Source organism: Ornithodoros turicata, chromosome 2, assembly GCF_037126465.1.
Source record: "Ornithodoros turicata isolate Travis chromosome 2, ASM3712646v1, whole genome shotgun sequence".
Taxonomy (NCBI): Eukaryota; Metazoa; Arthropoda; class Arachnida; order Ixodida; family Argasidae; genus Ornithodoros; species Ornithodoros turicata.
The window spans coordinates 112,617,322-112,631,602 of record NC_088202.1 but is presented as its reverse complement, the minus strand read 5'-3'; the positions used below and the strand labels follow the sequence as shown (position 1 = coordinate 112,631,602).

At 46.2% G+C, this 14,281-nt stretch overlaps 1 protein-coding gene across 2 annotated transcripts in view; it reads right to left on the bottom strand.

The window, feature by feature from the left end:
• Positions 1–5,058: 5,058 nt before the first annotated feature.
• Positions 5,059–14,281, bottom strand: part of LOC135383957 (nephrin-like) — a 140,424-nt gene continuing 131,201 nt past the window's right edge. For both annotated transcript variants that reach the window (XM_064613230.1, XM_064613231.1), the window contains exons 10-13: positions 9,566–9,593; positions 8,707–8,810; positions 7,179–7,315; positions 5,059–5,790 (exon numbers count right to left, since the gene is read on the bottom strand). In XM_064613230.1, the coding sequence (XP_064469300.1) occupies positions 5,503–5,790; positions 7,179–7,315; positions 8,707–8,810; positions 9,566–9,593 (557 nt within the window). In that variant the 3' untranslated portion in view covers positions 5,059–5,502. The remainder of the gene's footprint in view (positions 5,791–7,178; positions 7,316–8,706; positions 8,811–9,565; positions 9,594–14,281) is intronic.

The following is a 14,281-nucleotide window of genomic DNA, read 5'->3' as shown; positions in this document are numbered from 1 at the left end:
AGATTGAAACTGGGCCAAAGGGCTCCTCCTGGAATTGGTGCAAATTAAGAGTAGAGCGAATTGTGTTAGCAATCCCCCCGTGTCGTCTTCTCTCTCTCTGTCAAATTTTCTCCGGTTGAAAGGTCCTGGCTGAGTATAAACCTGTTTCTGTCTTCCAGGATGTGTTTGTGATCGTCTCTGTTTTCCTTGTCTTGGGGTTTAACGATTTTCATAATTAATAAAGTCTGTACCTGTTGTCAACGCGAAGCTGTATATCTTACGGCGTCATCGCAATACAGCAGCCGTGACGCACGTAAGATGAAGCTACCCGCCTCCAAGTTACTCTGTCCGGTTGCGCCTTGCGCTCCTACATCTAATCGGCCGGTGAGCTACTCCGTGATCACATGGCATCACATGGTACAACCTGGTCACGTGATCAACTCTACCCGGGGAGTTGGTTTATCAACGCACCCTGAGTCTTCGCACTGAGTAAGGTATGCCATTCGGGAGAACGGGGACAGGTGCGACGAGTCTTTCCCCGGGCCCAGGATCATGTAGCATTTGTCCTGAAAAAGATTCAGTCGCGGACGCTAAAGTGGTTGTCAACCGCAATAATGTCCTCTTGAATGGCTTGTCTGAACTTTCCAGTGTTTTACAGCGTCAGCTGTTAACGGGATGGTTTCAGGAGATCGCCGTGTCTGTGGAACAAAAAACCCTCGCATCTCAGTGCCCGAGAGGAGGAAAAAAGAGGAAACAGGTGTGGGAAGGGAAAGTGGCGCGGGAAAGCGGCAGCTGCGTGCGGAGTAGGGGATTCTAAAGGAAGCACACATTAATGAGTTTTAGCACGTCGGAAGCGTTCCAGGGAAGCAAACCGAAAACAAACAGGAAGCTTTCAAGTCCAAGATCAGCAACGTGATGCCACCCACTTTAAAAGAATCAGGTGCCTGGCGTAATACCATATTTTGGGAAACGTTATCATAAAGGCCTTCCAATCTGCTGAACCTCTTCTACTCCTCCGACTTATTCTAGACCTGTCTAGAACTGTCGAAGTTAGAGGAAACTACATGCAGACACCACAGAACACACTAAAAGAACAGCCGACCGACGGAATATTACCGAAGAGTCTCGTCAACCGCGAGACATAGCGGCAAGCTCGCCGTAGTGAAAACTGAAAACGTGCTTTCTGCCGACGTCCCTTGAAGTCACAATTCGCACCGCGACTTCGCGTCGGGCATCAACACAACAAGTGGGAACTAGGCATTGAGATCTCCTACCCGACGCCGACCTGACCACGTCTCGCGTTGCCTCGACATGTCTGTGTTCACTGCGCGCCGGCAAGGTTCCGCAACTCGCAGCGTGTCAAGGCTATGTCCATCCGCCCATGCCGACCAATTTGCCGGAGCTAGACTTGATGAGTGAACGACTGACCTCTCCGCGAGTGCCATTTATGCAGATCCGGCGCCTCGATCATACCCTCATGCACGGTGGAGGTTAATACAGCATTAAGGGATAGGTTTTAATAACCTTGAAGGAGAGATAAGATGCAGGTTTGCTGGTTGTACATGATGAAAAGGAACTCTGAGACAAGGAAAGTAAACGTTTTCGCAGCGTCAGCAAAGGTCACTAACAGCTGCCGCTGATAATCGCAACACCTTCCGTGATCATCTGCAATTTTTTTTCTTGATGCCCACAGACATCAGTCGGCTGCGCAGATATGAAAAGTTGAGCTCCGGTACAGGGCTGATAATGTCAGAGAAGGTAAGGACCTGGAAAGAACAAAGAGGACCAGATTGAAGAGAAGGCTACTGGGTATGTATCCTAGATGATTTTGGCGTCTGGGAAGGCTGAGTGCCTTTCCCAGGCGCGCCTTAAATCTACCGTCCCTGAAAGCATCATGAAAGTAAGTGGCGAGAGTGAAAGCCTCCCTCCGAATGTTGATTGTATCGAGGGCCTGCTTCACTAGATACGTCGATCCGGTGCCAAAAGGCATGCACGATGTCGAAGAAAACTGCTGCGGTCCTCTTTTTGCACTTTGGGCTGCCATGGATGGTCGCATGTGTTGAGGGAGCTTTCAACCTAGGGGCCTCGCTCCAGGACAACTTCGACAGAACTGAGTAGCTTATCCGCTGCCGTGTGGAAGTAATGCAGTAGTAGATTAGACAATTAAACATAGAAGCACAAACGCAACATAAGCCTCACAACGCCCAGTTGCATACTTCAACTGAATAATTCAACTTAGGTAAACATAGTGGAAGAAGCTTGTAATCTCTCCATTTTATTTTATCTCGTTTGCTTTGCGCTCATCCGCTTCACGATCAACTAGCGACCACGTACAAGCCCATGAGGAACTCCTGCGTGATTAATTGGCTGATAAGACGACGTGACAGACATCGCGCCTGGAAGATCTGCAGCTCACTCAAACACCGCGCACACAAATACGAAACTCCATGCAGCGTGTTGCTCAGCCATAAAAATTCTCACATAAGAGCAATATAAATCTCCGCGCGAACGTTTCTTTGAGAGGCTCAGGTAAGCTATCATTTATTTTTATACTTCGACGTTCGGAAAGACGTCCTTCCCGACGCCAGTGCAGTGCAGCTCCCACTGCAGATTTTGAGTCGGTGAACGCTGTCTATTCTCGCGGGGTAAAATCCGCTCTGTGCTGCAGAAAGAATAGAACGGCATATAGTTGTGCAGCTGTTTATGAGGTTGGATACGAAAGGCGTCGTCCTTAAACTACGCCTTCGGATGGTATTACAAATGCCGAGGCAGATTTGCCATTTCTGGAAGCGCCATCCGTGTACACTGCTGCAGAGGTGGATAATTTCCCTTGTACCAGAACATAAAAATAAGCTCGAAGGACTTGGGGGGAACTTGGTCTCTTCGTTCCCAAAGATTCGGAATACTTACGAAGCGCGGGCGGGACCAGTAGAGACCAAGGGGCTTCCGGCAGTGTTACGTCCATAGCCAGTTAGGTTCGAGCGTGTGCTCTGCGCCACTCGATAGAAGTCGTAAAGTCGCTTTCAGTGCCGTATCGAATTTTCCTGAGGAGCGGGTGACGGCGATTAGGCGTACGCAAACACAGGAACTGCCGAGCTATTTCACATTGACGTAGAACCTCAATCGGGGGTTCACCAGTTTCAGCGATTCTTGAAACTCCAAGTCAGCGACGAAGGCTTCGAGCAAACAGGCTCCAAAGGCTATTTAATGATGTTGTAGGAATCCTATGCAGGATCGGAAGGATGTAAAGGAGAGTCGCCCGTACCAAAGGCCTGCGAACTGTAAGAAGGGAGCTGATTAGAGCCACATCCTGAACCAGAAAGTTGTTGAATAGTCGGGAGCCATTGCACCACTTTGGCTTCAAGGTGCTTAATGTGGCGAGTCCAACACTGATCCGAGTCCATGACCACGCAAAGGAAGCGATTGAGACGTACAGGCTCAAGCTTCTTCTTCAAGACCTCGACGCACTTTTCAACGAAAGGTCCGTCCCCAGTTGCGTGATGTACTTGTGGATGTTATCTAAAGCCAGCTGCAAGCGGCGCTGAATGGCAGGTCGTGATTTTCCTACTGCCCAAAAGGCACCGTCATCTGCATACACAGAGAACGCCACTTTTCGAGGAATTATCGATTTTAGGACCGTAATCACCACATTAAAGAGTGTAGGACTCGGGATCCTACCTTCCGGAGTTCCTTGACGAACGTTATGCTTAGGGATTTGGCCCTGGGATGTATGGACAGCGACAGTTCGGTCTTGGAGCCAGCTGAAGAGTGGATGGGAATACAAAAGATGTGCAAGGCGTGCAGTACACAAGTGTGTGAAACGGTATCGTAAGCGCGCGTGATGTCCAGGAAAGCCGACAGGACGATCCGTCGATGAGCACGAGGATGTTGGACTGCAGAGAACAGGTCGAGAACTGGATCCATGGAGCTTCGGTGGCGACGTAATTGAGCCATTCCCTGAGAAAACACACCATGTTTTTCGACGCACCAGTCGAGACGATGCAAAACCTTTGTCTCCGTTAGTTTTCCCATACAGCTTGACAGGCTCACAGGGTGAAAGGACGGGCATTTAGGGGCTTGCCTGGTTTCACGGTGGGAACAACCAATGCCTGCTTCTAACCGAACGAAGCACCGTTTGGCTATCTTAAGGGAGTTTTTGTAAACAGAGAGGCTGAACTGATTCTTGTTGCACTACTAGTACCTAAACGCATTGCACCTGGGCCATCTGCTTCAGAGGGGAAGTGACTGCCGCGGTCAACGACGAAGTCGCCCAGCCACGAGACGCGCGCGTCGTGACGCGTCTCGTGGCTGGGCGTCTTCGTCTTCCGAAGAAGCTTCACTTCTATCGGCAACGTCCTGGAGTGGTGCCACGGGTTGAGAAGCTCTCCAGCACGTTTGGCCCTCAGGGACATTCCATTATCGCCGTTCTGGGCTCATGTGGTGGGCTCACCTCCTCAGCAGACAGGAACCTATGAACCGGAAGGAGGACAAGACATAGAGAGCTTGGGAATGTGTCTTTCGACACGAATTGATAAAAAAACATAAGAACTTGATTTTGAAAAATGCTCCGCGTTATTAAGAATTACCTGCTATCCATAATTTGGGTAGCGTTTGCAACGTTGACGCAATACGACGATTTGTTGGCGTGGAAGGTTGCACCATAGCACTTTAATATGCTCGGCAGTAGTTCACTGACTGCTCACACCGATCTCACGGTTCGGATTTCATTTTTGCGATAGGACGACAGCAATCGGGTGTCAAAGCACTTTCCTGCACGGGATTTAGTGAAGAATACCCAAGAGCTGCATGAATGATTCTGCGCAGGTCTGGTACCCTCCGATGTCTAACAGTACTTTTCGTGGCGATCCATGCAGCGGAGTGATGATGATGTAGCCAAGGCAACGACGTTGGAACTGCGTACCTACAAAGCTATCCTCTCGCTTCTCCACCGCGCCTCACACGAAGTCGCTACCAGTACATAAGTTTGAACCCATGCTGTGCACGACAAGCGGAGACTCTCTGCAGCGAGACGCATGTTTAATATTGAAATGTGTCACTCAAGTATGTGCGCGAGTAAACAGCTGCTGTGTCAAACCAGGCACTCAGGCTATGACTGTGGCACAGAATGCGGCTTTGGTAGGAAACGTAGGCCGCGTTTCGAGTTTTTCAGCGCCTTTCCTCCCTCATTATACTTGGCGTACATACCGGTTCGAAAGAGTTCGGTTCAGTGTCGACAATGACACTACATTTTTAGTTACAGTGCGCAAGTGTGCAAAACTTTGATGTATGTTCGTTCGAAACCTTCAGCAGTTGTTATAGAGACAACGAACGCTGCGTGGTGCACAGATAATCGTAAAAAAGAAACGCTTCGTGGCGTAAAAGTTGTTCTTCAAGGCCACCACAGCACGTCACCACTTTCAGACAGCCCGAATGACAGTTTCGTTCAAAACCAACCCACTGAAGTCTTCTCACAAAGTTACTGCAGATACTCTAAAACTACAGTCACCAAGATGCTGCCAGGATTTATACTGTACTTTCCATGTGATTCCCACGTTGTAAAGAATCACCACACAACACAGTCTGCACTTCTTCTGTATCCGGTGAATGCGGCACAGTTGCAAGGATTTCATGGCTGGTTGGCAAGGGACGCTGAGCAACACTTCTGTGAAAGTCTATTTGGGAAAATTGACTTGGCGGAAGCTTCGGAGGCACATTTCGAAGCAGTTTCATTGTGCTTGAAGCTGATGAAGGCGTCCCACTGAGAGATGCTGCAGTGGTGGAAAACTCACCATAGGTTGCGTCGCAAACTTCCTGGAAATAGCAAAAGGAATCAGTTTATAACAATGAAATCAAACAGATACGTAACGTATAGACCGTTTTTCTGTTTACAAACAAGAGGCGCGACCTGCACATGCGCGGGGTTGGTGTGGGCAAAACACACTGAACGCGACGTGCAAATGCTTTCCGCAAGTGCGACATCGGCCGTGTTGCACTGCTACACCGCTATCGACTGAGAGATACCCGAATAATTTAGAGACAAGTTTTGCTACAAGGCGAAGTTGTTTATGAACGGTATACAACATGATGATCCTGCACAAACATTGCGCTGCACATCGACAACTGGACAGCCCAGCCGGAAAACATGCCGCCGATCACAATCGCATTGTAGTTTATCTAATATTTTCGCCGGGTCAGTTCATTCCAAGTCACTGGAAGCACACAGTTGCTTCACATTAGGGGAGCTGTTTGATCCGGGCGTTTCTGAAAAGGGCGCTGATTTGCTACCGTGAACCAATTCATGTGAGCGTCGTTTATTTGTATACAGGTATCGTGACGGAATCTCACAAAGGCGATGTCAGGGAATCTTTCCGTTTAACTGTTCAAACACACAAAAACCATTTACAATCAAACGATTTCTTTGTTCTGCGTTGCACGGAAACTGATGAAAAGTGATTTCGCCACTCTTTCCCCATGGGGTTGTGTACCCAAAGGATACACTGCTTTGCGGCATGCCCACTTTTCATGAAAACGATCACTCCAATCACTGCAATTGATTGCTGTTTTGTCCACACCAAGCAGACAATCTGCTAACTTCAGCGCCAGCGCAAGAGCGTGACGTCAGGCGCACAAACTGGCCCATAAGAGGAAGACATGTTCTTCGAGAAACACCCTTGGTTTCAGGCTGAAACCAAGGCGTCAGCTTTTAAGAATGAGCATCATCGTTGTACGCACTCTGGGAGAGAGATTGGCCAGCTCAACTAATACCGTTAATATCAAGCACATCCAGCATCACATATTCGCAAGCTTAACAACAACAACAACAACAGCAACTTCATTTTTGGGATAATGGTACACGTATACCATATAGATAAACGAAGCGTTGCTTAGGACATCAAATACCATGGCAAGGATAGCCTGCTATAGTGCATGTGTCAAATGGGTAATTCCGCGCAGTGCCGTAGTTAAGAGACAGCAGCATAGTTAGGTGCCTGCCGAGTTATCAGATAGAAGTACGCAACAAACTTTGCAGCAGTTCTAAATTCAGTCTTGACTATTTTGAACCTACGAATACGCTCAGATCGAAGGAGCATAGTGCGCTCACCTTTCATAGCGACTACACTATCTATGCTGGGATATTTGCAAAATATAATATCCCAATGATGATTTCAATTCGGAAGTTATGCGTGGGACGTACGTACATTAATATTTGACAACTTGCTGGAAGCACCGTCACTTTCTGCAGTAGACCGCTTTGGTCCCGGAGGAAGGCTGTAGAAAGTTGAAAGGCTGCCTCTTGTAAATCCGTGGTCAATGTCTTCCACATCTTGATAGGTAGCTATAGAGATGCAAGCAATTAAATTGAAGTCCGTTCTGAAGTCGATTTTTGGTTAGCGTGCCATTCGTAAATTCATTCATTAAAAATCGTATGCATGTCTAATCAGTAATACATTTAAATTCGGCACAGCACCATAGCTTTGTCAGAAGTTTCCAAACAACACAAGCTTCAAGTTGTCCATGTTACGAGATACGAGTCGAGGAATGTCGGATCCAGTGTATTTTGAGTGCCGTATTACAGCCGTCACTGGACTTAGCGCGTAAGCAGTTCTCTCTGTTTCATGCAGTACCGGGTGTTGTGGCGGAATGCCCGAAAACGAAACTGATCTTGACCCGGACAAAATGGCCATGAAGCAGGCGAACTGGATGTTCACGTTCAACGTTCCCGTTGAGGTGACACGTTGCGTCGTCCTTCACTACTAGAAATTGGTTCTGAGCGGATCCGATCCAGCTTGCTACCGCAGAAGTGTACCCGCATGCGTTGTCACCTTCCTGCATTGCTGTGTGGGAGCATCAATATGTGCATTGCTGGGAGCAGTACCGGAGACAATCCTCGTTGAAAGCCATTCCATGTTTATAAAATCATGAAAAGCGATCGGGCGTTGAAATATCTCTCCAATTTTGATATGCAATAAGCCGAAACCAAAACCGCGGCAACCGGGAGCGCAGGGAGCACAGCGCTCATTCTACACCAGTCTACACCAGAGGCCCACGTGCTCTGGGGCCATGGAAATGATTGGAGTATGCGCTGATCTGCTGGCCTGGTCAACCGCTTTCTGGCCCAGATAAGCGTCCGTCGGCGAAGGTGATGCGCTCCTGAGGTGCGCTGTTTCGCTTTCGGCTCATTTGCACAGCGAAATTTAGCGATGGATATTTCACAGCGCTCGCCCGTTTCACGAATTCTAAAAGGTAGAATGGCTTTCAACGAGGATTGTCTCCCATCCTGCTATCCCGCTCTTGCCCGAAATTCTCTAATTAAAAAGTTAAATAACGAATTTTAGGTAATTACTTACTTTTTGGTTGCACACTCTTTTCGAGAGAATGTGCGCCTAGCTGTATAACTCAACAGGAAAAACGAAAAATGTATGCTGCTCTAATAGCGTTTTTATAAAAATTCTATACACGATGAACAGACGGCCTGTATATGTCAAAGAGGCAAGGGTAGCACGTCATGCGGCGCATCAATGTCGTCGCAAACAGCTCGTTTTCTACCTTCCATCAAAAGCAAATAAATCTTTAACTTAGATGACACTTTTCAGAAGTAAGGAAGATCGACAGCTGAATTTGTACATGCAAAGCCTCGTGCTATGTACGCAACCTGTGTAGTTTCACTTAAAAAATGAATGTTAGCTCCATGTGAAAGATATATCTGCGTTTGAGGGTAATACATACGTGTAAAATGTGGCTTGTTAAGAGGGGTCGAGGGTATGATATCCGGGCCCCTTTCTTCAAAATCTGGAAAGTCTTCGGTGTCCTTTGTCAGAAGAGTTTGTGATCTGTAAAAAAAAAAAAAAAATCAGCATAGCACTAAAAATATCGATAATCTCACCATCAACACATGTAATTCTTGTAACGTAAAATACTATTTGTATATTAATACTACTTACTTAATTACTGCTCACTGCTTTCTACTTACTTAAGTACCTAATTACAAATTACTGTTTGTTTTTATTATTAATGTTTCAATAATTGTTTAGGTTTATCATACGTAGCCATATGGTGGGATTCGAGATGAGCACTGACTGAGATCATACTGGTCTAATTCCAGTTTTGGTCGCATTAATGTGTGAAAATAATCATATGTGAAATAGAAATCATTTTTAGAATCGGGGTCTGCAGTGCCACCGTCTCGCGTTCCGATGCTGCCTCGACAATAACCATGCAAGACCTGACATCGCGTTGCTACCGGCGCTTCAACTTACTTTCACTCTATATATCTCCTTCTCCCTCTATTCTATTTGCTTCAGCCGTCATAATTTGGGGACACTCTCGCGACAATAATGCTGGAATATGGTGCTTTTATACACTTTCAACGCTTGATTGTGTCATAACGTATTCGTCAGTTATTCCTTTCCTCTTAGCTAAAACCCCAGGGCGCAAAAAATGTGCTTAACGCCCTGGAAGAGATCGCAATGTTGCATAAAAGAAACCTAATCAAAATCGGACGTCGTCGGCAGAATAATGCAGCGCATAAATCAGTTCAGTTTGAAAAACATCAAAAATACTTTAGGTTCCTAAGAAGGCAACTTACTTTTCGTCATTCCTTTCTTTCCTGTGATCTGCAGCATAGGAAACAGGAAAAAGATAAGCGTGTAGAGCACGTCGCACTTCGCCATTAAATCAGTGTCACGTTCGGAATGCTATATTATCTGAGAATTAAAATGAAAAGAATAAAGAAACGGATCGAAAAGGCGGAAGAAGAAAAAAAAAAGAAACGAGAAAGGAGATCGATATAATCGCTCTCCATCACAGTGTCAAAGAGAAAAAGTTCGTAAATGCTTCAATTTTTCATAGGCGTAACTAATAGTCGTGTATTAATGACGTTTAATGACGTTGAAATTCCAATTTCTTCATATTATCATATCCTGTTGTGAAGATTAACAATCTTTTTCATCTCTTCGAATTGAAACAGCGAAGCTATACAACTTTGAATTACACAATTTACTCGATACGATATCAATAAATTCGGCACATGGCAGAAAACCCCGAAAAGAAGAACATCAGCAAAGGACTCTTGCTAGATGTGTTACTAATACTCCTATTTCTAAGCAGTTTTCATATTTTTTTATTAAGAAGATTGACGCTGAAAGGCCAAATGGCTCTTACTACACTCATGCTAAGACTTTGAATACAACGTTTCTCAATGAGCAGATAGCGGGTTTTTAGGCACTAAAACACTGTCCTTTATTCACCTAAAATGGCAGCAAAAGGGCTCAAAAGGGGACGTATTTTCTGTAAAATCGCACTAGAAGTATTGCGATGTAACTTCCGTAAGAAGTAATCGGACATGTCATTCCGCAAGTATTATGCGCCAGATCGTTTCTCTGAAGTCGTATCCACATCTGTGATTCTAGCTGATGCAAAATAAGATGTTCAACCTTAGTTCGTAAACTCAGCATCAACGTTAGGCCGTACCATGAAAATTTCAAGAAACATCGAAAGTTTGTACTTTCGAATAGAAGTAACTACCGGCCTTGTGGTAACCCATCGCCAAACTCCAATTACGGCAGCAAACATGAAAGAGGTTAAGAGTCACAGCCACTCGTACCGGGCGTCAGGTCTTAGAAACTGTCAGCTGTCTCCTTGTTGAACGCATAAAAGCAGCAGTAACACCATCATTTCTAACTGTTCAGATGTAAGGGCTTCCTGCCGCTCAGAATCGTTCTGTACGCAGAGAATGACCAAGGCGATCGAATCAAGCGGTGCGTGCTTGTGCAGCTTGGGACAAAAGTTTACGGAACGCAGGGGTGGCGCATTTCTCCATTGGAGCGACACTCTAGGAGCAAACAGGAGCGCACAGACATACTAAGTGATTGATAGAATAGCCGGCCACCCGTTTATTATTCGATCTCTTGCTAATAGCTAGCAGGGGCCGCTCCAATGAAGAAATACGCCAGTTACGTGCTCCGTAAACTGTGACGTTTTTGTCAGAGGACGGTCAGAGAAGGTAGTGTCGTGAAAGTACCCCTGGGAAATATGCCAACCATTGGAACGGAATACCATTAACAAGAGTAGCGATTGATTCGGTTGGGCCTATTTCGCCACCATCTGAGAAGGGGGATATATACATCTTAACAATGGTGGACTTTGCAACACGATACCCTAAGGCAGTGGCGTTACCTAATACTAAGACAACAACTTTCCGGCAATATTGGGAATGGTGGAATATTGACAATTGGGAATGGTTTGGTTGAACTTTTCAACGGAACATTGAAACATATGTTACGTCGCGTGACACAGGGGCAGCTCAAACAGCGGGATGGCTACATTGCTCCGTTATTGTTCGCTTATCGTGAGGTACTTCAATCCAGTTTGAGATTCTCTCCATTTGAGTTGTTGTATTATCGTACTGTCCGTGGACCACTTACAATTTTAAAAGAAGTCTGGAGCAACGAAAGCACTGATGAGTCTGATGACTGGTAACTGGTGGCTTCATCATACGAATATGTTTTGAACATCCGATCTAGGTTGGAAGAAACTGTAGAGTGGCTCACGAGGAGTTAAGGAAAGCGATAGCCACACAAGCAAAGGCATGTAATAAGAAGGCTAGACATCAACTGTTGAAGGTAGGACAATTGGTTCTCGTTTCGTTACCCAGTGATCATAACGAAGTGATGGTGCAGTGGAAGGGTCCATTTCCGGCCGTCAAACGTAGAAGTGAGAGTGATTATGAGATCGAGGTAGGTAAGCATAAGCGTGTGTTCCACATAAATATGTTGAAGCGGTACGTGCAAAGGGAATACACCCTTCATGCAGATCTGATACTGCCAGCGGAATAGGGGCCTAAGTGACCTGATGTACCAGCAATTGGTTTGACACCTCAGCAATCGCACAGGGATGTGGTACTTGCTGAATCACTTGATGAGAGCAACCAAACAGAGTTGAAAGCATTAGTAGTAGAAGAGTTTGGTGACGTCTTCTCTGAGTTACCAGGACAGAAGAGAAGAGGAACCCGCTTTTGGTTTACTAAATGGATTTCATCAGTTTTGATACATGCCATTAGGGCTTCAAACAGCGGCAGCTGTTTTCACAAACCGTATGCATAAACTTTTGCGAGGTATAGAGAACGTGGAGCATTACATTGATGATGTGCTGGCGGCTATGTAGTAAATCAGTATGTAGTTTCCTTGTAGTTGTTCCGCAACAATAACGGTTTTTGTTTAAGCATAACGTTTTTCACATGTGTGTGATCACAAGAGGTTAATGTGAATATGTTTCGCAAAGTGAATATATCATGGACATACAGTGCATCTACATTCATTTAGTTTTGGACTGTTGGACTGTTCAGTTTTGGTTCAGTTTCTGCTGTTTGTTTTTTTGGTGACTTGCCTTTTCGGGAGATGTAACGGCAAGATCATTGTAAACAATGTCAAGAAAAGGGGGTTGATGCCAAGAGACAGTGTGGGTACGTGGGTCAGCGGCATCGATATGTGCATCAAGGCGTCAGAGAACGAGACGCTTGGTTCTACCTCGTGAAGTCATTCTACAGCAGATGTGAGAGATCTTGGACCGGACCACCACCACGGACATCTTTAAGATCATCAGCCTCACCCCATTTTGACCGCTTCAACATACTTTCAGGCATCATTTCAACCGCTGAGCCCCACCGTTTCAAGTCTTGCTGTTTCCATCTTGGTTTATGCCAACCATCTCCGAAATGCCAGGAGGCCACTTGTCCCAGGTTCATCTATATTAGCATCTTTCACCACTCACTTGTATTAAACCCATTTACGAATGGTTTCTATGTCGCAATTTCTGGTCGTGTCACGCTAGAACCTCGTCCCAACCTTCAGTAATAGTCGCTTTGATCGACCACCCCATAAAATAACATCAGACAAACGTTTGTCCCAAGCTGTACGAAGAAACGTATTTGCAGGACATATCGTCTAGAACGTTCGAGTCGAAGTGCCGCCAGTAAGCAAATTCAATGTATTGAAACTAGGATCTCTAACCAGGACGTTGTTTGCTTGTTCCACACTTTCTGCACGACAGCCAAAAGCCAAAGTGAAATTTTTGCAGCACTTTTTTTAACTTTCATAGATACGTACGAAATATGGTAATGCGCCCTGCATTTACCAAATATATCATACAGCGATTTGTGATATGACCTAGTCAGACGTTATAAAATTTGAACAGTGAGCGCTTAAAAATTAGAATTCATTAATAAAAATGTGTCGGTCACGTATAACAGAGTGCGCTCGTGCACATCCAGTTTTAGACAAATGTGAACGCCACTGGTACATCTGGGTCCGATTGCACAAAACGCTTTCTGGAACGGGGTCTGTCCTGGACATTTTTCTTCCTCAGTGGCGTCCTCAAGCGGAAAGTGGGTTGCACGAAACATCTCGATGATGCTGGCTAGGTCGCTAGTCAATGATAGCCAGGACCACGGCCAGGGATAGCAGAGGGAGCAACGAACTCTCTCAAAACGCTTCTTCTACGCTCCTGAACGCTAAGACTAACCTGGCAGTCGTCATGGATCGCGTAGTGAGGCTACGATGCTCTTCTGGGTTTCGTCTCAGAGATTGCAAAGAGTCCGCTGGAGTTCGGCCAGGAGCTGCAAGGGTGGTTCCAATTTACCAGGGACAGGATATTTTCCATCGCACGCCTCCTCGCTCCCAGCATCGACCATACGACCCGTCGAAGCGAATCTCTGCTGTGTTCGCTACAATTACTTTAATCGTTTCCGTTCCACATCACTTGAAACGTTTTGACCACATCTGATGACCTGATCAATGTGCACGAAGCGATAGCCATTTCCCGGATGCTGTTGAGGACGATGTTGCGGACGAGTGTTCCTGCGGAGCGGCCACAGGAGGAGGACACAGCTCCTGAGGACACAGTGGGAAAACCGCCCTGCTCATTGTATATGTACCCTGTTTTGTGTGATATTAAACCCTTTGGTTCTGTTGTATTCTTTCATGTCTCGGTCTCGTTCTTCCCTCGTTCCGCTGGTATGGCTCTCGGAACCCCTAAGTGGGAAATAATTCCCGCACAGCATAGCGTGTGACACATCGCATTCTTTCAGCGCCGAGCGGTCGAGTCGGCAGCGTGTTTCGGTGAGTAGGCGGTGGAGGCGTACATGTGCTCTGCCTGACTCGATCCGCTAGTATGTGGACAGTGAAGTATCATTATTCAGGTGGCCAAGGCACAGCAGAGTAGTGGCAGAACAACTTCTATAGCAGATTGCCACTTTTTCTGGAGTAATGGGAACAGTGGATGACACCCAGGAGTACATCATTAACCA